The sequence below is a fragment of the Simochromis diagramma genome, unplaced genomic scaffold (assembly GCF_900408965.1).
Source record: "Simochromis diagramma unplaced genomic scaffold, fSimDia1.1 OVJJ01000123.1, whole genome shotgun sequence".
Lineage (NCBI taxonomy): Eukaryota > Metazoa > Chordata > Actinopteri > Cichliformes > Cichlidae > Simochromis > Simochromis diagramma.
Window position 1 is genome coordinate 3972748 of NW_024386778.1, and position 26553 is coordinate 3999300.

The 26553-nt window shown below is 39.9% G+C and overlaps 1 protein-coding gene across 3 annotated transcripts; it reads right to left on the reverse strand.

The window, feature by feature from the left end:
- robo4 (roundabout, axon guidance receptor, homolog 4 (Drosophila)) lies at positions 1–25719 on the reverse strand. Of its 3 annotated transcripts, none has more exons than XM_040012353.1 (19): positions 25343–25719; positions 21059–21385; positions 15614–15771; positions 14161–14281; positions 13840–13978; positions 13392–13519; positions 11922–12037; positions 11603–11834; positions 11399–11520; positions 10761–10932; positions 10450–10647; positions 10277–10319; positions 8810–8922; positions 6753–7079; positions 6585–6662; positions 6254–6401; positions 3597–3827; positions 3083–3426; positions 1–758 (listed from the first exon to the last, which is right to left on the reverse strand). In XM_040012353.1, the coding sequence occupies exons 1-19, from the start codon at positions 25545–25547 to the stop codon at positions 577–579; spliced, it is 3384 nt and encodes a 1127-aa protein (XP_039868287.1). In that variant the 5' UTR covers positions 25548–25719; the 3' UTR covers positions 1–576. The 3 variants fall into 3 exon arrangements, with proteins under 3 accessions (XP_039868287.1, XP_039868296.1, XP_039868307.1); XM_040012362.1 differs by lacking the exon at positions 25343–25719 and adding an exon at positions 22931–23345; XM_040012373.1 differs by lacking the exon at positions 25343–25719 and adding an exon at positions 21519–22516.
- Positions 25720–26553: the final 834 nt, after the last annotated feature.

Below are 26553 nucleotides of genomic sequence, written 5' to 3' on the forward strand. Positions count from 1 at the left end.
TATATATATAGATATATATACACATGTTTGATCAGTGAGTGAAATCCTCTGTGTCATACGACTTCAGCACCAAATAAAATGTCCTGCAAAAAATACAGACATGTGCTGAGAGGAACCTCCAGCACAGGATCTCTGCCTAATGACTGTTTTCTGACCATCTAGCATCCTGCCTTTGCATCTCTCTGGCCTTTTGCTGGGTGAGAATATCCTGAGGGAAGTATCTCATCATTGTTTCTCTAATGAGCGGAAAGGATGTAGAGAAGGAAAAAAGAGAACTTCTTCGACTCTGTGGAAGTCATTTCAAGGATGCTACCCTGAGATAAGTGGGGAGAAGTATTTAAAAAAAGAGAGGCATGCATCTGCCTGCGAAGGTGTCCCAAACATATACAGTATGAGCTATATGAAACCAGATCAGACAGAAACAAAAATAAAAACCTGAATAAACGCAACCGCGTAACTGTTACCAACATTTCTGAGAACGTGAATGGATCAGTGTCTGTCCCTTGGTCTTGGGAGGTGTATCTGCAGCTCTTAAACTTCAGCTGTGGTAGTTCAGTCACCATTGTAGCAGAGTCCCTAACTGTTGAAGGGTCTGGTGTTTCTGCCAGGATAGTGTTCTGAGTACTGGGCCTCCATTTCCTCCATCCAGGCCATGCTCCAGTCCCACGCAGAAACAGGCTCCAGTTCGCCGAATGAGTCGCCTTCTGCATGGAAAGATGGGTACAAGGCGCTGAGGGGGGAGGCAGGCGGAGAGAAATCTAAACACAGGAGAGGACAACATGTTGACATTTCAATATCAAGCATGTGTCTGTGTGTGCGCGTGTGAAACTCTATTTGCCTTCGGAAAAGCAAGAGTAAACATTTCGAGCCCTCTGAGGAGCACCTTTCATGATGATTCTCAGGGGTGAAACGACCATTTCGAAGCTTCTTTGAAGCAGCAGTTTGTCCCTGAAAACAAAACTTTTCTAATTTGTTTGAGGCTCTGAAGCAAACCGAGCCAATTCACACCAACCACTTTGTGCAGTCCAGTGGTAGCAACAAATTTCAAAGAGCTCCGAGCTCACGTCCAGAAACAAAACACAAAAACGACGCTGAAGCCTTGAAGCTATACAGGCTCTGCCAATTAATGTGAGAGTGTGAAAGTGCACCAATCTGTGACAAGCCTCTTCCTGCTGTTTTCTTAGGATTAATCCACACTGTACCCTTCAAGCTAGGTCTCAGATAAGTACACTGAACCTGTGTGTGCACTTAACTGCACAGACTTTTTTTTTTTTATTGGTAACTGTAAAGCAAAACATTTTAAATGTTACTGAAAAAACAACTGATAGGATGTCCTGAACACCCAGAAAATTTCACTTGACATACAATAAAATGAACCCATGACCTGATTCCATCATTGCACAAATGTTAAAAACGGGTACGGTTTGGTGTCAGCTGGCTGCACGTGATCCACAGCTTTGTACTCAAAGTAACTCAGAGTAACTGCGAGGGAACATAATCAGCTGCAGAGAAGCCACTTCAAGAGTTTTCATACTGTGTGACAGAGTGAAAATCAGCCAAGGCAGAACGTTGCCAAAAGTGAGTGTAGTGAGTGGAATAAAGCTGCACGGACCCCTGAGGGAGGGCAGGGTGACTGATGAGTTGACAAAGAGGGAAGTAGATGACTCATCTGGAGGTTCAATCTGTTGAAAGGTCCCTAAGTAATTGCCTGGTGCCACTAGATATTAGACTGAATGAGTTTTTGTCTTTGCACAGGGGGCACGTGGACCAAAGCAGAAAGTCTGCTCAGACACGTTTCTGCACACAGTGAGACATCAGAAATATATGAAGAAGGCCAGAGAGGCCAAGCTACTTCCACAAAGCATTTTCACAACATTGTAACCCTCCATACCAACTTAGGGCTGCTCTTCCTTACCATTGAGCATCTTTCATAGATGAAAGGCCCCATCTAGTGGGGGAAAGTGGTAAGTACAACAGCGTTAGTGGTTTTGCACTTGTTTGTTTTCATCCATTCCAATAGTGACTAAAAGCAGCAGCTCACAGCTTTGTTTATGTCACATGAAAAATCAGTGATTCTGCACATGGAACCCGAACTTTTGCACTATGAGACAACAGCACATCAGCTGGCAACTACACTTCATCATTTCAAAGTTCAAAGTGTTTTTTTAGTAACTGAATCATTTGATCTTTGTTTATTTATCATTCATAAATAAATAATAATGCTCCAAAGGATAGAGCAGTTTATGAGGAGCCACTGGTAGGAATGAACTAAACCAAACCAATGAAGAGTTACACACTTGCTAACAACACTTGTCAGTGTATTGAGACACTGCTCTGTATAAGTTCTGTGTGCTACAGGGCTCCATTGTGCCTCAGGAGGTACACTTGACCCTCTATTATTTTGAAGGTCTGTAGTTTGATCCCCTGTTTCCTTGAGTCCACATGCTAAAATGAGACACACACTTCTTAGAGTGTGTGCGTCTAATAATTAGCAAAAGCTTAGGGCATAGACTAAAGTGCTAAATGAATGAATGAACTAAAAAGTACGACATAAACATGAGTCTGTTTATCCTTTAGTAAAAACTATGAGCCACAGTTTATGCTGACTTAGGTATTTCTCCTTCTTACGTATCTTTTGTTCTGATACTATAAAAACTTAAACGAATCCTTCGGAAAGCAGCCTCCAAATTGTTTTCTTAAAATATAAACTTTTTAAAAACAAATGTTTTTGTGAGTAAATGAGTTTAAAACACAGACAAAATATAGATGGGTGACAACACTGAACACACTGATGGTTCAGGACTACAAGTTGTTGAAAGTAGCAGATTAAAAAAAACTCCACAGGATCACTTGTGGGAGTTCTGTAGTTTTTTAAATAGTATTTTTACTAGTATTTGATAACTTAACCCCACCCACTAAGTGCTGTGGGGTTAGGTTAACTGGTCATTCAAAAAAGCTCACATAACTGTGCGTAGTTAAATCTCATTCATTTCCACCATCATCTCATGAAAACGGATGTTTTTATACATTTTTTTGCCACAACTGATTTTCCTATTTCAAAAGTGACATTTCTCCTGTTTACCTGACAAAGAGGCTCCGCTCATGCTCTCTGCTGCCATGGCCAGGAGATGAGCAAAGTTGGCACTGTCATTAGTGTAGCAGCTGTCCACGGAGCTGATGAGGCTGGTTCGGGCACTGGACAGGTTGCTGTCCATGACTGAGCTGATCGTGTTCCACAGAGAGCTGTCCCATTCGCTGTAGCAGGAGGAAGGCGAGCTCTGACGGCAGGCATGACGGAGACTATTTAATGGAGGTTCGGGCTCAGTGAAGGCGTCGTGCACCTGAGCAGAGCGAGTCGGCCCGCAGATGTAATTCAGCGTCGAGGCAAAATGATGGGACAGGGAAGGACGCTGCTCTGGCAGGGCACTGCTGACACAAAGGAGCAGAATGGTCAGCTACAGTAACTGTGCATGCATCTGTATGTAGGCTGCATACAGGAGAAACTAAGCCAATACACAGAATAATATCATGGAATAGTCATTATAGTGTTCACCTTTGCTCAGTGCTGACTGTAAATGGATTCATTATGGCTTTACCTCCATCTCTCTGGTTTAGGAGTGAGCTCCAGGTACTCAGCAGCTTCCTGTGCTGTCAGCATGCTACCCTGTTCATTACTCTGTGACACAGAAGATAATGCAGTGCACAGGTGGCTGTAGGATGGGCAGATGTTCTTGTTGCTGGGTCCCAGTTGTCCATGGGGGCCTGATGCAGGACACACTGACTGAAGAGAGCCCATGTCCATTGTTAGCTTTGTGGAACGACTAGAGCTGAGGGAGACGCAAACAGACTGTAAGACTTGTGTCTTTTTTTTTTTCTGTCAAACAACCTTTAGAAATACAGGAAACCACTGTATACATCACACTGTATAAATGGTATCACTGATTTTTATGCTTTCTTCTCACATTTTGTTAAACATAACGTAACACAAGCTTAACAAAATATATCATGTAAGACTTAATGTATGATTTTATTGAGGTTAGAAGTGCTCGTAGCTGCAATTCATAGTCACAGGAAGTTTTTTTTTTACATAAAATATATTTATGAAAATGTGAAATGGCATTAGATAGCTAAGTTAATACAGTGAACCACCACTTGTTCATAAAAATTGTTGTTGCTGTCTTTACCTCCTTTATTTAATCAGTTCGCAAACATATATATAAAGTGAGGTTTGCTACATAACAGAACTACAGTATATAAGAGTTCAGTTGTCCTGCTGATGTCAGACACAAACACTATTCATGCCAATAAGCTTATTCTTAGCTGTCTTTATCTTTGTACCTTTCTATACATAAAAGTCTACCAACTACATAAAGAAAAGAATAACCATTCAAATATGATAAAAGAAAAAAACTTCAGAGCTTTGACTTTTCTGCTCTGTATAGTAATTACGTTCTACAAAGGAATGGTAAATGGCCTGTATTTGTATAGCGCTCTACTTAGTCCCTAAGGACCCCAAAGCACTTTACACTACATTCAGTCATTCACCCATTCACACACACATTCACACAGTGACTTGTAGGAAGTGACTTGTAACAGAGTGCTAAACAGAGAGCACAAGAAGTCAGTGACAAGAAAAGACCACCACGTTAAACTATTCCATGTTTCAAAGCGAGTACCTAGTACAAGGGCAAAAAGAACCTGGTATGTCTGTGATATAGTGTAATGCTTTTTAAGCAAGTACAGAGAATATAAAAGATTTGTTTAACATGCAGCTGAACATTGATCTGTGCGTTTGACTTCTGCAAATTAAAAAAACAAAACAAATATTTGACTCTATTCAACAATTTAGTGAATTTCTTCCTAATTATGAAATATTGAGTTAATCCTTTAATATGTGACACAATGTCAAAGAAGCCTTTAACTAACAAAATAAATCAGTTCATCCTCATTTATGTCCATGCAAACCAATATCTGAAACAACTCCCTGAGGTCCTTCAATACTAGACTAATACAGAATAGACTACTACAAAAATAAACAAGTAGTTGAACTGATCAAAATGTTCTGCATCAGGCAGCTTAATTACTGGAAGTACTGGGATCAGTAACAACCACAATTATAAATATACAAGGTGTCATAAATTAATGACAACTTTACTGGTTACACTTCCAAACTAGCAGTCTTCTTGTGTCCTGTGTTTTAAACTCAGTGTTACACATATCTGCAAATAGGATCCTTATCATTGTTCTCCTTAAGTGTTTCCACTAAAGTGGGCACTTTCTGGGACAGAAACATACTCAAAGGACGGAAGTCTAAGTCATCGCTGGCCATTAATGGAAGGCTAAAAAAATAGAAGATACATGGCAGGAAGCAGGAAAACTTTGCTAGATTTTTTAACATTTCTTCTGGTTATTTGCATAAAACAACTGAAACACTGCATAGAAAGAAATATTAAAATACACACTACTGTAATGCTTTGCAACCAGAGGGGCAGGACATATCCAGGAGGTATGAGAGAAGGTGGGAGGATTTGTACTGTTGTAGGATATTTACAATATAAAGTGAATTGAGGACATTGTTGTTGTCGTCTGGTGCTATGTAAATAAAACTGAACTGAATTTCAGTCTTTCATTCTGGACTAGCTAGCTAACATTTTCAGAGGGCTCAAAGTTCCCACTGTGACAAAACTAAATCATACTACTGTCCAACTGAGTGAACCACAATCACATCTCTTTAACAATTTCAGAGTTTGAACAGTGTGTCCCAAACTGACTTGAGGGTCATATTAAGGTTAATCTCACATCGCTGTCACAGTGACAGCTAGTGTCTGCTACAGATTAGTAAATACATTCTGTTTTTATCAGTGGAATTGGAGAGGTTACAAAAACAGAGGTTTTACTGTTGAAGAGTTTACTGTTACTCTTCAAAAGTACCTGAACAAACAAACTCACAGCCTTAGAGTTGAAGGTAGTCTGCATTCTAGCTGCACTATAGGAAGGAAATATCCTGTATTATATAGATAATATACTACCTTTATGCCAACTAAACTATCCTAAAGACTGACGTATACACTGGTTTTTATAGGGTTATCTGAAAACCTGCATTGTCAAGTCTAATTTTTCAGTTGCTGATGAGGAGTCAGAAACAACTAAATCTGTTTTTTTTTTCATTATTCCCCTTCTACACAACACCTGCATTTCCCAGAACAACATCTCCATTCAACCCTCTAACGCCCAGTCTGAGTGTTTATCTCACCCTCCATCTGAGGTGAGGCTTTGCGTGTCAGTGGCGTCCTCGGTGGGTACTGGGGGAGGGGGCAGCAACATGTCCATAAGATGTAGTGATGCTGAGTAATGCAGCAGACGAGGACAACCCACAGGTTTACCACTGTCTGGATGTCCACCTGGATACACCATAGCAAACCACAGCAAAGTATAATTATCCAATAATTCCTTTTATTCCAGATTCTATAAGCATATTTTTAAATTTCGGGACTACAAAAAAGTTTGATCTGTGTACAAAATGTTTTTTACACATCCACGAGGTTTGTGGAGAATAATGATTTAATTACACAGATTGAAAGTACCGTGCTGGAGAGCTGGTATGTGACTATGTCCCTGGGTTCTTGTTGAAAGTATAGGGACACTGCTCACTGCATGCAGCTCTGTGGAGAAAACCAATTGGCCAATTCACGTTACTCAAGAAATAAAGAAATTAACACTGCATTTCCAGCTATCCACTGCTCCATATCTACCTTGTTTGCTGTGGTTCTTTTCCCATGATTCCCTTAGCACACCCATCTTGGGCTGGGGTCGTATGGCCTGTTTCCATGGCAGAGCCTCCCTGCTGATGATGGGTGAGGGCTTGCTGGCAGGATGAGTAAATATCTGGATAGTTTCGGCTCCTTCTTTGTGGGGCAAACCATGAGACATTTTAGTGACACGTCCCGGACTGTTGAAGGTCTTAAGACCACTGCCCATGAGGTCCACGTAAAAGGTGCCGTAGACACCGCAGCTATCGGTCACAATGGGAACGGTCGACTCCAGGCAGCTGCTGTCCTTCTTGGATGAGACTGGGAGGCCTAAGAAAACAGAGAGATTTATAAGAACACAAGTAGAACAAAAGGCTGCATCCCAAATTGCAAAATACTGTATGGGTTTAAAAGGTTTCTATGTTTCACACATTGGGCCACAAAGTCAAGCTCGGTAGTAATCCCAGGAATGAGTTGAACAAACACAGCTGTCAAATCTTATATACGACGAACTATCTGAGCGGCTTTAGCCTGCACACAGATGCCTAAGAATCTTACAGATGTAGCACCTTCAAGCTGTTCTACAACCATCACCACCCGGGCACTTCTTTTCAGGCTTTGTCTTTCTAATCACTGTAGTAGCTGTGGCCATTAAGGCCTGTTCTGTTCTGTTCTACTCTGGGTCTTGCTGCTGCTTTCCCTTCTTGCAGCTTCATGTGGCACAGCCATAAGGTGGTTAGCAGTGTCACTTCCTGGTTTGAACCCCAACTGGAGTTTGCAACTCTGTGGAGTTTGCATGGTCTCCCTGTGCCTCTAGGTATTCTGGCTTCCTCCTATAGTGAAAAGGCATGCATACTGGGTTAACTGGATATTCTAAAATGACTGTGGATGTGAGGAAGCTAAAGATGGTCAATAACAGAAGCTCTGCATAAATGTGTCTGTTCATCTCAAACAGTGCTGTTATAAAGCTCCTCCCATGTTTGGATCCAGTCTTTACATTACTGCCATCTTGTGGCTACATTTAGGTATTGTCACTGAAAGCTGTGCTTATGCTCACTGGAAACTGAGCACAAAGTATACCGGCTCAGCTATCACTGCTCTGGAATCAGCTAGGATCTCCACTTTGTATGAAAACGCAGTTTGCATTAGCCAGTAAACATGCTTTGGTGATTCAGCATCAGAACAGTTTCAAATTAACATCCAATTAAATGTCTGCCCACCTGCTGTGCCAACACTCCACAGTCATTTTCATTAATATTTGGATTCCCCGCATAGATATTGACAGTTTACCATGTCACACACGCCTCAAACCTTTTTTATTCATCTGATCTGTTGTTATTAATACATCTGGTCCTCAAAGGACAGCCATAATACAAACATGTGTATTAAAAAAAGGTGATGCTGAACATTAAACAGAATATAAAGTACTTAAAATGAGCTCAATATTAAACATATCCAGGATTAATTGTAATTCTTTTAACACCGATGGAGTGTTTACAGTGAAAATAGAATATCAATCATATATATTTCATTTTTGTTTGAGCAATTTGTATATATTAAAGCCATTTCTTATATTTTGTAAACTGTGTAATATATATTGTATTATTTAATTAGTTCAGTCTGTTACTGTTATTGTCTTGAAGCAAATGTAGCCAAATAATTTCCTCAGGGATTCATAAAGTATTCTGATTCTAAACTGCCTTTCTGTTTACAGTCACCACACGCCTCTCGTGTACATACAATGTTACACACAGTGTAATGTCTATGTGAGAATAGCACATGTTGTAGTCCAGTAAATTCAATCCAGCAGCACAATTTCAGACAATGTCCTAACCTAATTCTCCAGATTGTTTTACATGACGTCTGAAAACAGTTTATGTAGCATCATCAGAATCATTGGTTGATTTTTTTCGTTTCCTCAACTGTAAGTAAAAAATCTTTGGTGGATTTTAAGAGGTCACCACGAACCCAAACAAGTAAATCTAGTTAGGTCTGCTGTAGGACAGCAGTTTGGGAGAAAGAAGTCATCATCAGTCTACTGTTTTGCAGTCCATACTCACTGGTGCTTCGGATTCCTGGGTGATGCTGACCTTGGGCCCATAGGTCATGGTACTTTTGACTCAAAGAAGGTCTCCAGCCTCCGGGGATCCACGGTGAATCTGGAGCTGCCATCCTGGAGAGAAACCAAATCAAACCAAAATGAACTCGCTGTAACCAAACGTCAAATATTAGAGACGTTTTTATGCTGTAGCATAGATTCATTATCTCCATATAATATTTACAAGAATCTCACTTTGTGTTCTCTACCATGGATACCGTGGAATTCTTGTTAACAAATGGCTTTTTGCTTTTGAATAGTACAAAACACTCTGACAGTGGAGGGGAAGATGAAGCATGTTCGATCCCCGTCTGCTCCAGTCTGCATGCAAGCTACTAACCACGTATTCATATGAAGCAAGCTGCTTCATATGAATACGTGTGAATGTTTGGTAGGAGAAGTGCTTGTGCGAGTTATGTAAAGCGCTGTAAGTGCTCAGAGTAGAAAAGCGTTATATAAGAAGCAGTGGTGCTCTAGTATTTACCTAACCATAGTCATGTCAGAGGCTGGCACATCCTGAGTTTGAATAAGAAGGCAGCAGTACTGCAAACCATGCAATGATGGAAGCAAGAGAAAAAAATGAAGGTAACTTGGAACAATTTTGAACTTTTTTTAGAGTGAATGCAGCCATCTATGAAGCGCCTTGAGGCGACTTTTGTTGTGATTTGGCGCTATATAAATAAAATTGAATTGAATTGAATTGAATTGAGGGGTTGGTGAGTTTATTTTCTACTAAAAGTTGTAACACCATTTGGTGGTTTCTGTTCAATATTTTGTGATGCTCGTGTTTCGAAGGGTTAGGTCACTCAGTAATTCCTGTGTAAAGTATTGAGTCAGTAAAAGGAGTCGTTCCCTTTAAAGCTCACACAGATAGATTTAGGAAAGTACTGGATGGAGGAAAAGCAAAGAGGACTGGTTCTTACGTAGTGCTTTTCACTAACATTCACAGATGAACGCATTACAGAGAGTTCAGTATCCTGTCCAAAAATGCTTAGTCATTAAGTTAAGGATCTGACCATCAACCTTCCGATAGGCAGAAGACCTGCTCTACCTTGTACCTACACTACCCCCCCCTCCCAACATTTTTTTTCCAGGTGAATACTTTTAGGTGGTGAAAACAGATTTTGCTTCTGTTCCGCCTACTGCTTACTCCCTGTGCTTCTTCAACGCACCATCAACTAAAAGCAGGTGTTTTTTTGTCTGTAAACAAACATCTAAGAGAATGAATGTAATACATTTAACCAGCTGTCTTACCGACACTTTAAAAGCTGACTTGCTGACTATAATTCAAAGTGGTTTGTGTACATTCAAGACACTGCTTGAATGAATGTAAAGCTGATTCATCCACACTTGGTTTTAGTGGTTTGAATGTATTCCTGTCACTTTATTGTCGCAACAGAATCGAATATGCGTCTTCTTTTCATTTTACCTGTGTTTTATAATGAGATCTTCACCGGCTAGTCTTCGCAAACCTAAAAATAAAGGAAGATATAGTATCAACAAAATATGCATATTATTGTTTATCACAAAGCCTTTGTGGGTGTATTGGAGGTTCAGCTTTTTCTTTTTACTATGGTGAACATTAAAGCCTTAAACTCATACCTTTAGCCTTGCCAGGTCTTGGTATCAGCTGACCGGTCCTGCTGTGGTGTCTGAAGAGACAGATCGCTGCACCCATCAGAACACACCACAAGACGGCGCCGATGCTGCCGAGCAACACAGGGTCCTGAAGAAAGGCCAGGACCGGGGACAAACGCCGCCTCTGGCTATCTGACTCGGGTAGTCCACCTAACTGTGAGTCTGAGCAGCAGAATGGAAGCACATTATGAATGAATACAACCCAGTCTGAGAACACACGCTGGTCTTTATCTGTCCTGATACAGAAATAAAAAGTTGACAGCTGTATTGCTCACTGATGACAAATCCATGAGGGTCACTCAGCATTCCTACTCCAGCCCCATTGACTGCTGCTATGGTGACCCAGTACTGCTTCCCTTGTTTCAGGCTAGAGATATGAAGGCTCAGTTGGCTACTATCCACAGTCCAGTTTTGGTACTGCTGCTCTTCGGGCTCCACACACCACACCTGAAGAAAGTTTGCATCTTTAAGAGTGAGATTGAAGCTTGTATCCACCCCAAACATGATCAAAATCATTTGTGTGGATAAAGCTTTAATCACTAAACAATTCATCAGCTGCTCCACATGGACATACCAGTAACTGAGACTCCAGTTATAACAGAATAAAACATTCCTACTAAGAACCATGTGCTCTTCTTTATTAAATATTTAATATGTCTACAATACAACACATTTCTTCCATCACAAAGTTTGCCTCAGAATCTTAGTGCACAGTGATTGGTTAATCTGTTTCTTGTTCCACTTGCTGATTAATTCTTCCATATATTTGTATGCAGGACTGTTTGTATCCCATGTTTCCCTCTTAAAATGACTCCAGCATGATTCACTACAATCTGTAAGGATTTATGTTTCCCTGAGGGTTTCAACAGTCTGCTGAGCAGATAACTGTGTCGTGCAGTCCTACTGTAATTACCTGGTATCCCTGTAAGATCCCATTGTGGGTGACAGGAGGAGGAGGCTCCCAGCTCAGATGGATGGTGTTATTCTGCTCATGATTGACTGTTACTGACACAGCCCGAGGAGAGGCACTGGGCACTGTAAACAGAGCACTTATTATTACCAGCAAAACACAATGAATATTCTCACATCACAAAGATAAAGTAAAAACCTTTGTCACCTGTCTCAGAAACTCTCAGGTGCCGGGTGTTGCTCTCCCTCCCATATAAGCCGCTGCCATAAGGCCGAATTTTGAAATCATACTTGTAGCCTCTCTTTAGGGGGCCCACCTGAGCCTGGAAGCTGGGGAATGTCACCTTCTCTGCTGCCCAGTCTGAGCTGGCAGTGAGCAGAGAGCGATACAGAACCTCAAAGCCATCAAGGTAATGCGGCTGCGCTGGGAGTGACTGGAGCTGGTCAGGGAGAAAATACAATGTGGATCGTGTACGTGTCATACTCCTGCATTCTTTCTGACACGTGGTGCAACAGCTTTCCCTTACCTTCCACTGTACGAAGGACATGTTAGAATCAGGGGCCATGACGGTGACGTTCTCCAGAATCACACGCAGGGATGACAGCTCTTTGTGGAGGTCTTTCTGCTTAGTGTTGGCAGCCTCTGGAAACACAAGTGGCTTATTCAAACCCATTGCATTAACCACAGATGATTGCAGCAGTGTGTGAGGACCTCTCTGTTGCTGGCCAGATTGTGCAGTGAAAATTCACTAGCCAACGTTAACCTAGAGCATACTTGTTTCATGAATTCATTCACACAGCAAGAATCTACCGCTGACATAGAACTGCAAGGTTTCTTTGAACACAAACATGTTCCTAAAGACTCTAAACTTACATTACAGATTCATAAAGTCTTTCCACTGATACTTCAAATCCCTCAATTGCTAACCAAAGGATAAACATCATTCTTCACCCTCATTTGGTGCAATGATGATGGTAGGGAGATTGCTAAACCCTCACAGCTGTTCAGATGGACGGAGATTTTGCAGTTATGAAGACCATAACATATGATTCACATGGTTCCCTCTCTGTTATTTTTCATTAACTGCTCAAATCTATGAGTAAACATTTTAACATCATGTGCATTGTACAGATAATGCAAAGATAATGATTTTTTTATGGAGAGGTGTTTAAGAAAGGTGTATGAGATAAATAAATATCTACAACTGTGGCATGCATAAGCACTTTAGTATCTGCAAGTGAGCATATTATAATGTCTGAAGCTGAACTAAGGTATTTTTTGCATCATATTTTTGCATATACAATTGTGGTAAGTTATTTTTCAGTTAGACAACAGATACTCCATGACAGAAAACACAGTTGATTGTCATGGACAACTCCAACACGAGTTTCAAAAACTGCTTCAACTCATTCAAATGCAAATGCATGCAGCAAAGCACGCCCACAGCTTATAAGATCTTACTCCAGAATGAGCAGCTGTGCTTAACATTTCTGCTATTCTTCAGCTATTTACTGACCAAATCAGCTAATTTATGAAAAACACCTCTGCCTTTGCATCCTGTATATAATGTCACTTTGTTTTAATAAAAAACCTACAGCACTTTCTGGGAAATGACTGTTCTCTCCTTCATGTGCAGACCTTTGCACAAAGACGAACAATAATCTAATCACAAACATACCTCCCAAGTGTGGACTTAGTACAATCACGTCTAAATTACAGAATTCAGAAGACTACATCTAAAGTCGTAGACACCACATGATGACATGAATTAGTTTCAGCATATCAAATCATAACAATCATTTCTAAACTGTGGCTCTGACTGCTGTAAAACAGAAATGTCACTGTGTGAAGGAAGCACTCATTTCCTACACTTAGAGTAATCGTAGGAAAACATTCTGATGGCCCACGCTGAAGCAGAGTGTCTTTAACATTCATCGAGTGATTGTAAAACACATGACACCAGATATATTTTAACAGCATTATCATGTAACCTCACCTTCAACTAGTAGCTGTGCACTGGCAGTGACCACACCCACATCATTGAGAGCAGTGCAGGTGTACTTCCCGGCATCCAGGGCTGTCACATAATGGATCTGGAGAGTCTGGTCTGGGTTTACGATGTACCTGTGCACACATGGATTTGAAATTTCACGTCCCCCTCATCTCGTCTAAAGGATCAACATTTAGACATAGCATAGATTCAACTGATTTCATTTACAAGCCTCCATATAACTTAACAGCTTGATGTAGACAAAGATTAAGAATAATCTGGACTTTTGAATTTGAAAAACAAAGACTGCTCTGAAGCGCAGTGCTTTTTGGTGTTTTGTGTCTGTTTTACATAAAATGTTAACACTCAAAATCGCCACATTCTGCAATGTTTCCACACCCATAAAGCATAAATGAATATTAGCCAGTGACCATATGAAAGGGTTCTATATTACCTGCCATTGGGCAGTGGTCCCTGCTCTCTGCTCCAGACCACAGCAGGTGGTGGGTCACCTTTAGCTTGGCAGTAAAACTGGGCAGACTCTCCCGCTCTTACTGATACGTTTTCTGGCTTCAGCACCAGTACGGGCTTGGCTGCAGTACAACAGAAGAGAAAATCAAAACTATGCTTTGCATGTATCAAAGTGTTTTGTTTGCAGAAGGAAAACTTGCACAGGGTAATCTTACAGAGGGTAATATTGCTTTGGAATCCTGACATTGCATTGGAAACTAGCGATGCTAACACAGTGATGAGTTGTTTTCAGTTCCTGTCTCACCCAGCACAGAGAGCCGAGCTGCCCTGCTCTCCCTCTCCCCCACAGTGTTGATGGCCGCACACACGTAAGCACCAGAGTGACTTTTCTCTGCAGGACCGATGATAAGCTTCCCATTCAGCTCCTGCAGCGGAAGCACAATGCAGACAGGATGTGGAAATCGCACAGGATCTATACATATATGTACACTTGAAACTGGTGACTTGAGACCATAAACTCATTAGAAGAGGTCACACAGTGAGGTTTCACTTCATTACTTAAATCACGCTGCTGTTATTGTGTATATGCTGCTGTTATTGTGTATATATTTATTTATATTTCTTCATACATTCTTATATAGTTCTATATTGTGTATTTTGTTGTGCAGTTATTTTATTTTCAACTTTAATTTATATATTTTATCTTATTCTCCCAGTTAAATTTACCCTTCATTCTAATTTGTGTTGTACAGTTATTTCATTTTTAACCTTAATTTATATTTTATTCCTTCCTAGTTAAATTTACCCTTTTTAATTTTTCATATTTATTTCCTATCTTATTCATAGCCTTTTCCTTTTTTGTTTTCTTTAGGTCACGAGCAGTTGTCCAAGCATTTCACTACATATCGTACTGTGTATGACTGTGTACGTGACAAATAAAATTTGAATTTGAATTTGAATTTGAATTTGAATTTGAATTTGAACAACAAAACGGCCAGAAGATTTTCCATCAGACTTCTTTGTGGAACCAGGAGTAACTCCCTGCTGGAAATGTAAAAGCATGCACTTTTTAGACCTCAAAGCTAAATTGATTTGTACTGACCTTCTTTCACAGGCAAACCTCTGCAAATGCATTTATCGAGAATTTATAATCTGACTTTTTTCCAGTTTTTTTAATACAATGGTGATTTTTAGTGAATGAATTCAATCCAGTACTATGCTCTTATCAATGCAAACAGTGTTACCTTAAGAACTATGCATTTACCTCCTGCTGCTGCTGTTATGTTAATCTGACAGCGATGTCTGCACCTGCATCTACAAGGCTGATTTCAGTGCCAGTATTCCTCATCTGATCCGTTTCTACCCTCTAGAGCGTTACTGTCAAACGAATGTAATATTGTTGTCAATTTGATGAGAATTCCTCCAAGAGCTGGCTGCTGTGTTGCTGTTTGTTGGTTTAGCCGACATGACAAATTTCACACTGATACTGGATTGTTTTGACATTCACCTATTTGGATCCAGCTTTTTCCTACCATAGAAACTGCCCTGAAAGAGGTCCTGCAGGGTCATTAAAAGGGTTGGAACATGCACAAAGGTGTGGATGCTAAAAGTCAGTGCAAGTTCTTAAGAGGAAGCATCATGTGACGGTGCCCTTTGCATTTGTTAATAGTTGTGAAGTTCCATTTCAAACAGTTGTAAGAATCTATTTTACACAGGTTATATAGCTGTAATAGATTTATTAGGGGCAGACAGCTCACAGTGTAATGATGATCAGCACTGCTGATGGGCAGCCCATCCTTCTTCCAGACAACATTAGGTTCCGGATGTCCCACTGGGGGGCTGCAGGTTAAAACAGCCATTTCCCCCTCTGCCACTTCCACATCAGTAGGCTGCATACTGAACTCCTCCTTCAACACTGCAAAATCAGAGAGTTCAGGTTAAGCTTACCTGAGACCTATAACCATAAAGGATCTTTGAATACACTGAGAGATAAACTGTCTGCATGAGATAAAATGTCTATTTCTGCACCTGTCCAACCCTCAGCCCAGAGGGTTGGACAGGTGACATTTCCTCATATTCAACCACAGAACAGCCTCGACTCACTCGCATGTAAGAAAGATATGCAACAAGCATGCAGTGTATTTTCTCTCAGTTTGAGCTTGTGAATGTGTCTGAAACCTTTATGAGAGGCATTCCTCTCTGTACTGCAACTTTTCCAGCAAGACAAATTCATGTGTCTCACTGCTCCCATCAACTCCAATTCATATTTTCTGTGGGCTTTACTCATCATTACTGAACCTTTTTTTCCAAGTAAAATAACCAGACATCTACCATAAATGACCATCTTCTGAATGGGGAAATATCCTCTTCATTCTTATTGCTTTTTACTTTTTAAGAAAATTTGTTTGATCTCAACATTTTTAACATTTTCTCATTAACACGTTTTATTTTTTCATTTATTTTGAATAAATTTTCATTTAAACAGAAATCATATTAGTCTGTTTATTTAATCAGACAGTTGACCCACATGACATTTTGCAATTTTAGATGCCAGAATATGAAGGATATTATCTACTATATTAATCATATCATTATATATTATATCTATTCTATGAACATAGTGAAAAGCTATACAAACATAGAAGGTTTTATAAAATAAACTCCAAAAAGGAATACATTATTTTAACTACAAATAATGCATTAATGAACATTCATGAACAACCATCAATCTGAGTCAGACCTACCATGTGAGACTGGAGTAAGATGAATAGGTAACAGGGTGGCTTAGGGAGTGATATTGAGCCAGGTGGTTTGAAATGTTGGGAGTTCTGGTCCTCATACTGTAGGGACTGTTGTTGTGAAGTGGTGCTGTATAAATCCAGCTGAGCTGAATTTACCTGAAGTGAACTGAATTAAATCAACAGCTCACTGGGACACTGTTTGACTCCAGCAAACACTGACACTGTCTCTCTGTGACTGTAACCACGCACGTCTTCATCACCTCTTTGTACGAGTGTCTGTGTGATGTCTTTATTGCCCCACCTCTGTTTTCTGATTAGGGTTTCATCTATTGTCTTTTTTAGAGAAAAACAAATTATAAGCGCATCTAGAAATAATTTCTAAGATGCATGCATCCAGCCAAACACTTGTCTGTACTCGGGCGAGACTTGAGAATGGATGCTTAAAAAGCATTCCGATGTTCAAAGACCCAGAATTCTCCTGTGGAAATAAGGCTGATGTGCTTGGAAGGAATTCTACTGCCAATTAAGTGCTTTAGCAACTGAGAATATCAAATATCTCAGCTGCTAAAGCACTTCATTACTGATTACTATTTTTGCTAAAAATGGAGTTGGAAATAAGTCTAGAGACAAACCAGAACAGGAGACAGGAAATGTGTTTTGATTGGTTCAGTAATGAAACTATCTGAAAAATATAGACATAAACCCCCTAGATCAAATTAATTTTACACATGGTAAATGGTAAATGGTAAATGGCCTGTATTTATATAGCGCTTTTACTAGTCCCTAAGGACCCCAAAGCGCTTTACATATCCAGTCATCCACCCATTCACACACACATTCACACACTGGTGATGGCAGCTACATTGTAGCCACCCTGGGGTGCACTGACAGAGGCGAGGCTGCCGGACACTGGCGCCACCGGGCCCTCTGACCACCACCAGTAGTCAACGGGTGAAGTGTCTTGCCCAAGGACACAACGACCGAGACTGTCCAAGCCAGGGCTCGAACCGGCAACCACATACCGCCCAAAAGTAGAGATGGCACGATACCACTTTTTTATGTCCGATACCGATATCATAAATTTGGATATCTGCCGATACCGATATGAATCCGATATAGTGTTTTTTAATCAATAAAACGTTTTTTTAATATCTTGCTACATTTTGTATAAGTTTATACTCAAGTTTAAATAAATAACAACACTAAAGCTATTCTGTTATACCTGTATGTAAAAAATACACTGCACCCAAAAATGTCATAGTTCAGCAACACTGATCAATCTAATAAACTTAAACCTGCTCCATCCTCCCTATTCTGGTATTTTAAAGAGTACTTAGCAGAAATATTAAGCAACCCAACTAATAGGGTTGCAAACTCCCAGCAAAAAAAAATAGGGAACCACCCCCCACCTCATGATGCTTAATCGAAGTAATCAAATTTAATTTGATGCAGGGGGGAAAATGCACAGAAATACATTATTTTTCAAGAATAATTAAATAGATTCAACATCTTTCTTCAACAGAATTGCAGAATGCACAGATGGTACCTTCCCAAAGGAAAAAGTACTATAGCTTACTAGGGTATATATATTAGACTTAATAGTTACTATATACAGTAATGGACTTCCAAATATTTTACATCAGATTAAAACTTTGGGTGTAAGATTCAGATAATTATTTATTAAAAGCTAGACATTTTAAATGAGAATAAGAAAGAAAAGTATGTCTTTGTGCCCCCTTCTTCCTGTTCATGCCCTATCGCCCCCCCTGGCTAAACTTTGCTAGATCCGCCCCTGCACAGTTACCAGCCGTCAGCTACATAGAAAAGGATCCTGGTGTAGAAAGTAATATTAAATAAATTCTAACAACAGCTTATCAAGCTTAAACGTGCTGCTGTTGTTCAGCCGCTGGTTTCCTCTTTCTGGTGCAAAATGGGCCAAAAACAAAGAAGAGAGACGGAGTCCCGACAGAAAAGCCGATCAGCTGATCGTTAAGCAGTTTCACGATTGAAGTAGCAGCAGGAGAGGGAGGGGGAGAGAGAGAGAGGCAGTCGCTCCATATATCTGTTGTTAAGCTTAACGTGGGAATGCTTTACAGACATTCAGAGATGAACTTACACACTTGCTTTACTTCTCTCTGGTATAACTTCCTCTGAGATGAAATGCTGGTTTGGTAGCGAGGCTACAAATACACACAGCCGCTCTATCACGTGCTACGGTTATGAGCCGAGTTATGCCGTGTAGCAAGTTTTGTGAGGTGCTTTTTTGATATTTAATGGATCGGATTACATTTTTTATTTCTCGCCGATATCCAATCCAGTAATTTGGGTCAGTATCGGACCGATACCGATACGTAATATCGGATCGGTCCATCTCTACCCAAAAGTGGGCCAGACCTGTGAAAATCCCATTTCTTGCAATGTGAAGCAGTTTGTCTGCACATTTAGTCCCTGACATATCTCAATATAAGAAGGAAACAAAAGTGCAATTTCAACAGCATCTCTCACTATGCCGTTTTTCTACGTGATAAAGAAATGATGCTGTAGTAAATGAAAAGACTCTGTCAGCATGACTGTTGGGCTTGAATTGTATGAAATAAATGCGTAACATTAGAGAAGTTTAGTTAATTTCCTTAATTCAAAGAACATTTCCTATTTTATTTATTTATTTATGTCTTTAACTGGATACATTGTAAAAAACAGACACTGATAAAGTAGAGACTGAAACAAAAGGAACTAATTGCTTATCTGTTACTTCATTACTCTAATGTGAATGACTGTGTGCGAGGTGCTTATCAGTAGTAAAATCCTGAAATTACGAGTAAAGTAAGGGATTACTGTTGCAAAAAAAGTAATTAGATTACAGTTACTTTCCCGTAAGCATGCTGTGTTAATGCGTTACTAAACCGTGATTTTGCTTGTGAGAGTATCTCATAGCAATGATGTAGGCGCGTGCGACGTTCATGGTAACAGACATTTGCAGATCAACAATGGATAATATATAGAGTGGGGGAGAGTATGACCAGCACACAGCGTTTAAAGCGTGGAAGTACTGACCTTACTTTGAGTTTGATTTTGAAAAAAGTGACAAAAACATTAGCGTCTGCTGTACAGTGCGTGGGAAGAAAACTTATTTTTACAGCAAAAAAACCCCTTAAACTTCTGAGCAAGTACCAAGCACGCTGCCACGGGAATGTGAAATAGAAAATAGAAGAGAAACCCCCGGATCCCCCCACTGACATGACCGCTGCGGCACTGGGCAAACCTCCACCTGCTCCACTCCTGCTAAACAGGTGAAAATAGATTTACCAACGACAGGACTCAGTGCCAAGTCTTTGATTTTATTTATTTTCTGCTGTGTTTTACTTGCATCTATTTGAAAGAGTGAGTGTAAACACAAAACATTTTTTTTAATATGCTGGACTGTGCAGAAAATAGGATCAAATGTTAAATGAATTTCTTCAAGTCAAAGACTGTTGCATATAATTACATTTTTGTTTGATGCAATGTGCATAAAGTTAAAGGATTAAAACTAATAAAACAAGTTTTAAAAAGAGACTTTTTCATTTGATTATATTTTATATGATGGAAAATGAAAGGTGTATTGTTTTATTGCCTATTGAAGTTGTGTATCATGTTTTTTTAAAAGTAACTAAGTAACTAATTACTTTTGAAAATTAGTAATCAGTATCAACAGGATTACTTTTTTGGAGAAGTAATCAGTTTACTTTTTTCAAGTAACTTGACCAACACTGGTCATGAACATTTGAACTCTGTGCCTCTGGGAGGCCGATGTTCCCACAGAAGAAAACATGATTGGACCTTAAAACAGACTGCTTATAAAGAACAAGTTTGTTTCTGAGTGTGCAAAAAATTTGACACCAGTTTTTATACTTTGAGTGGTTATTTTTTATTATTACTCTCAGTTTTTTTGCAGTATTTGTATATTTGAACATTCAGTGTCATTTTGGTTTTCATTTAACTTTATGTTGCTTTTAATTCAGTGTTTCTATGTTGTGTGGTGTCTTGTAATGCACTTCATAGGTCTTGTATTTTAAATGTATTATATAAATTATTAAGGTTGTTACTACTCATGTTTAAGGCAAACAACTATTGATACGTTGTAAAAATATAAAATAAATACGAAATATGACTACAGTGTAGTTGCACTACGATATGATTATTTAAGGACTACATCTTTGCATGATTCATACATACACGCAGACACCAGATGTTCTTGCAGACCCTCATTTATCTATAAGGCCAACCACCCTTTAAGCCAACTTTCTTCTGATTGGTTACCTCGTGCACATCATGTTTCTGTGGAGCCTTGTATATGAAAAGACTAATCTAATCAAAGTGTTTTAGTTGTCAGTTAGACAGACAGTTCTTTTTATGCCTGTAGGGAAATATTTTCTGTGGTACAGCAGGTCCTATGAGTAGCCACACATGTCCCAGTCTCACCTGCGATAAACAGCGATGCATTACGGCTGGTGTCCTTCCCCGCACTGTTCCTAGCCACACAGGTATAGACACCCTCATGCGACTGCCCCTGTCTTCCCCCTTCCACGCTCAGAAAGAAGAGGCTCCCGTCTGAAAGGATCATCGGCTGCAGCTGGCCATCTCTCTTTGTGGTCTCTAGCAGCTGATTGTTGCGTAGCCACTCAATAGTTGGCTTCGGGCTTCCGTCAGCGCGACAGGAGAGGGTGGCAGGATTGCCAACTTTCACCACCACATCAGAGGGGTGGTGGACAATGCGGGGAGGTCTCTCTTCTGCTCGAACCTTGGAACCTGAGGAGGATAAAGAGAGAATTGGTTAAGCAATGCTGCTCATGTTAGCTTTGATTTCCTGAGTTTGTTTCTGTGTGTTTCACAACAGGAGATTTGGTGTAAATTACAGCACTTTTCTCTGTAAGAAGCAAACCTCAGCCCTACACATCGCCACCCCTGAGTTCCAGCCACTAGCAAAACCCACAACAAACAAACGTATGCTCTGCTACCAACAAACAATGTGTATTTGCAGCCAGTTGCAATGGAATGCCATTGTTTGAGCTTCCCATGGGACTGGATACCCAAAGACGGTGCACAGATGGTGATCAGCTTCCTGACAGGAGCGGAAGTCAGAGGTTCTCAGGAACATCCAGGCCAACAAAAGCTGACGGGAACTTCCTCATCAACGGGACATCCGCCACAGAACAAAAGACCATCTTCAAGAGACACTTACCACTCACTTTTGAAAACTTAAAATGTGGGAAGAAACAAAGTCCTACAAGCGTGTTAAATTACATCATTAAATCATCTTAGGTTAGCAAGGTTTGGGAAGGCAAGTTACAGCACAGATACTGCTTCTTATTTAATTTATACTATGAAAAACACATGCTTTCAATGTAATTTATACCAGCTGTGTTTAAAGAAAATAATCAGGAAAACAGGAAACTGAATTCACATCTAAACTGAATATTATCTTAATCTGACCCAACATTTTGGGAGTCTGAAATGGGAAAGGACAATCAACAAAACAGCTCTTGTCCCTCTTGAGCTGTTCTTTCATTTACTATAGGCGGAAATGCCTTCCCATTACAGCTAACAATAAGCTGTCCAACCTCATTGTCACTGTGTCCTTTCACATTCAGAGCAAAGGCAGGATGCAGTCAAAATACCAGCATGTCATGGTCAAAACACTCTCAGGACATTTCTAAAATGCTTTATTCTTGGGAGGTAGGTGGTAATCAGGACGCTCCTGAACGTCACCAACATTTCCATTCAAACAAGCTGCACAAGCTGGGGAACAAATTGTGAATTTATAAACTGTTAGAGGTTTACCCAAAGATCAGCTGGCAACAGATTCATTATAATTGTAACTATATTTAAAAAACAAATCCATTCAGCTCATGCAGTAGAAGCACAATGCAGACAGGATGTGGAAATTACACAACATCCATACATATATGTACACTTCAAACTGGTGAGTAACTTGAGACCATAAACTCATCAGGAGAGGTCACACAACAAATCGGCCGAAAGATCATTTTCCGTTACACTTCTTTGTGGAACTGGTCTGTGTGGCGTGTTAGTGACTTTGACACATTAATTGTCTTACAGTTTTTTACAGTTTATCTGTGCATTGGTGAAGCTGCTAGAATTAAAGCAAGTGGAACCCTGAACACAGACCCTGCAGCAGTATTACAAACATCCCCCTCAAAACTCTACGTTAGGTCTTTTTAGATTTTTCATTTCATGTCAAGGATTCAAAGTAACACATTACAGTTAAAAGGCATGCTCATCTTTTCTAACACAGGTTGTTTAGTTGACAGGAAGAGTTCCAACAGTACTTACCGAGGAGGAGAACTCCAAACACGGGTAGAAATATGTTCTCCAAATAACTTCTGCTCATCATTCTGAGCAGCCAAGTCAACAACCAGGATACTTTCCTCTGATATTTGATTTAAAGCTAACCTGTTACGTAGCATTTACGTAGCATTTTCACAAAATTGCCATTTGAGGTTTTTTTTGTTGTTGTTGTTTGTTTTAAAGTTACCGCAACTATATATATATCTTAAACTTAATTACTGCTCTATAAAGATTACTCCCTCGCAGTCCCAACTCCACACAGCTGGGAGGTGCAGTGAAATTTAGCTTCCTGATGGAATGGTTTTCAAAATAAAACCACGAAAGGTCTCGAGGCACAAGGCTCAATCGTCCCTGAAAGTTGATTCTGTTCACCGGGACATTCCGTTTTCGGTGAACAGAATCAACTTCCTGGGAAGACCACGAAAAAACCCCGCAATGTTAGTATAGAAATTATTATTAGTGTAGAAATAAATATTATTGTTGTTATTATTATTATTTGGAAATAAATAATAAATTTATTTGCTTTATTCCATAAAACTGCATTCTATTAGTGATTTTAATTGATGTGATTTTAATTTGTAGTCAAAATGGCAAGGTTTGTTTCCGCTTTTCTGACCACAGAAAGTTAAACGCTACATTATATGAAGCAAACTATCTAGATTAATGAATCTGTGTCCCCCGTGTTGATGTTATAGTAAGTTCTTTTCTCTCGTTGTATCTATTGCAGATACTTTTGCAAGAAATTCAGGGTAAAAAGAAGTCAGGGCCACATGTCATCGTGGAAGAAACGTTTCATTACTACATTACTACTGAAGACTCACCTGTTCTCAGCTGCATTTGAATAAAGCACCAAATCCGCACTTAAGCTTAAATTTCAAAACTTACATTTTAACTACTGATTTTATCTACTGTTCTGATTTTATCTGTTTTGATTTTATATACTGTTTTGTTTGTTTGTTTGTTTGAGGCAGGAAGTTTAGAATCTCTCCATGTTTTTATTTAACAATAGAAGGAAACTGTACATCTGCTCCTCATTCATTGTGTCCAGCAATTCAGCTTGAAGGCTTTGTCACAGTAGGTTTTACTATAGCTTTTTGTAGATATCTTAAATTACTGAACTAAAAACAGGTTAGAGATTTTGTACAAATATACAAAAAATTGAGTTTTTGATTATATAAAAAAAACCATGCCATATAAGAATAAGTTCTACTACATCTCCTAAAGACAGAAAACAGTCCTGATGCTGAGTTACTTCCAAGTTTCCACAGTGAGGACAACTCCCAAATAAATGGACTACCACTAGTTCATTCTTTCTAATGGCGCACATAAATAAAGCATTGTGTAGTGAACTGTGCATTGTGAAGGTCAGAAAGGCCCGGGGCTAAGTGATGGATGTTTATATTGATCCAACAACTTAGGCTGGATGGCCTCGGCATCGGCAAGCTTTCAGCCTACAACAAAGGCTTTAGAGAGGATGAAGGATGAGTCGCCCCTGCAAAAACACAGCCCATGGGAATGGTGCTGGGACCAAGATGTGCGGAGGGAAGGGACCTCTTTCAGGCTGTAGACCAAAAGGTCAGAAAAGGTGTTGGAAATGAGGAAAAGAGGGTGGGAAGGCATTAGAAAAAAGAAAGAATGTGTCAGCTGTAGTGAGGAATGTGACAAAATGTGACTTCAGAGTAAATTCGCTTGTAAAGGAATTAACAATCACTGTCAACACAAAAGGCTGAATTAACTTAATTTAACCCAAAATAGGTTGTCTTTTTTGGCGGCTTAAGATAATAATTAAAGACTGAAGACAACAACGAAATGCCGATCTTAATACACTTAATAAATCTGAGCTGATGTAACTACTATGAAGAAAAAGTATAGATGAGACTTTATTACATACAGCCAATGTGTTTTCTCTTTGATGAGATTACTTTTAAACATAATTGTGAACTGACTTTTTTGCTGTGACATATATAGTACACATCACAAATTTTAAATATGTTTTGTTTAGTAAAACAGTTAGATTTAAGTAAACATTTGGATTACATTTACAGTTACATTACTTTATCTGGTCATTAACTTAATGCATTTATAGATCTAGAGTTTAAAATGTAAAAAATTATAGAGTAAAAAAAGTAAACATTTTGAAGAAAAGTTACGATGACTTTTGATTTTCAATACTTACACTTTATGTAACAAGGATGCAAAAGGCAATGTTAGTAACATAGAAGACATTTATCTGTTTTAAAATCACAAATTTAGTTGCAGCTCTAAGCCTGTCAGATGCGCTACATGCCAGCCTATAAGGTGCTGTCATCTACCTTCTCACTTAAAGGTCTTGCACGAAAAGTTTCAGCTCTTCTGCAGCAGAGTGCTGTCTGTCAGCTCTGTGAGTTTAGCACTCACCTTTTCTCCGGTGTGCCCTGTTCCTGTGAGGTGTGTGCTGGTGTCCCCCACTGTGATGAGCACGCTCCTTGAACAGGGTCTTTGACCTCTTGTCTAAACCTGGCTCTGCCGGCACGATGCCATGGCACTTGCACCACTTGGAGTACTCTGCACAGGTGCAGAACCAGGACACCCAGAGGAGCCACACACAGACATGCATCTTCATGTTACGGGTCCAGGATGCAATTCCCCAACTCCTTACTGTGGTTCGGCTGTATCAACCATCCCCTCAGTCTACTCTCTACCGTGGCACTCCACAGACATTCAACATGTGACCTATCTTACGCCCCACTTCTTATTTGGAGATTTATGTTTCTCCATATTCCTCAGCTCCTCTTCCCTCCCTTCTTACTCTGGTTGCTCTCACTCTCTCCCTCCTCTTTGGTCTCCACCCCCCCACCCCCTCTGAGTAGTAAGAAATTGGGAGATGTGGGGTTGGGTTGGGGGCAGACAATGATAAAAAAAACAAAACAAGTTTCAGACCTCATGCTGAGCACATAGTGAGGAGAAGGGGACCAGGGGGTACTGTCTTGGGATAAAGAGGGAACAGAAAACAGGGCTCAGTGTAGGGCAGGAAGGAGGGGAGAGAAAGATGAAATAAGTGGGAGGTAAGAGAGTGAGGCCTGTGTTCGCTAAGTCAGGTCACTTTCATCAATCAAATGTCTACCTACTGATTGATGAAATGCAGCGTAACAGTGTCTAAATATGGAGATCATCTCATAAACAGAATAACTGGACCTATTATGATCATTCTGAAGCTGAGGCTTATAACTTTCAGAAAATGCACAAGAACAGACAGAAAGTTATTTCATTTTGTCAGATTTTAGAGGAACCTTTATTTGGACTGCTCAAAGGCACATCTGAAATATTATTTTAAGTTCACATGCTCAATTGTGAATTATAACACCAGAGGAATGCTGCGTCGCTTGACAAACAATAGCTTAAAAAAGGACAAAATGGGTACAAAGGCTCCTTTTTCTCTCACTGCTTTGCTTTAAAGTGACACTCCCCCCCTCCCAACACACACACACACACACACACACACACACACACACACACACACACACACACACACACACACACACATCCCATACCACCATCAACACCACCGTACACTCCCTACCCAACCTCCCACCAGCCAAGTAGCCAAGCAAATTTGTAGTTGCCTGTCT

What these genes read in the sequence shown, in the direction of transcription:
- robo4 (XM_040012353.1), bottom strand. Translation starts at nt 25,547, where the DNA reads ATGAAGATGCATGTCTGTGTGTGGCTCCTCTGGGTGTCCTGGTTCTGC. An exon ending in TGCATCGCTGTTTATCGCAG is followed by an intron (nt 15,772 to 21,058) that starts GTGAGACTGGGA and finishes CTGATTTTGCAG; the next exon opens with TGTTGAAGGAGGAGTTCAGT. An exon ending in GTGCTGATCATCATTACACT is followed by an intron (nt 14,282 to 15,613) that starts GTGAGCTGTCTG and finishes CTTCCGCTGCAG; the next exon opens with GAGCTGAATGGGAAGCTTAT.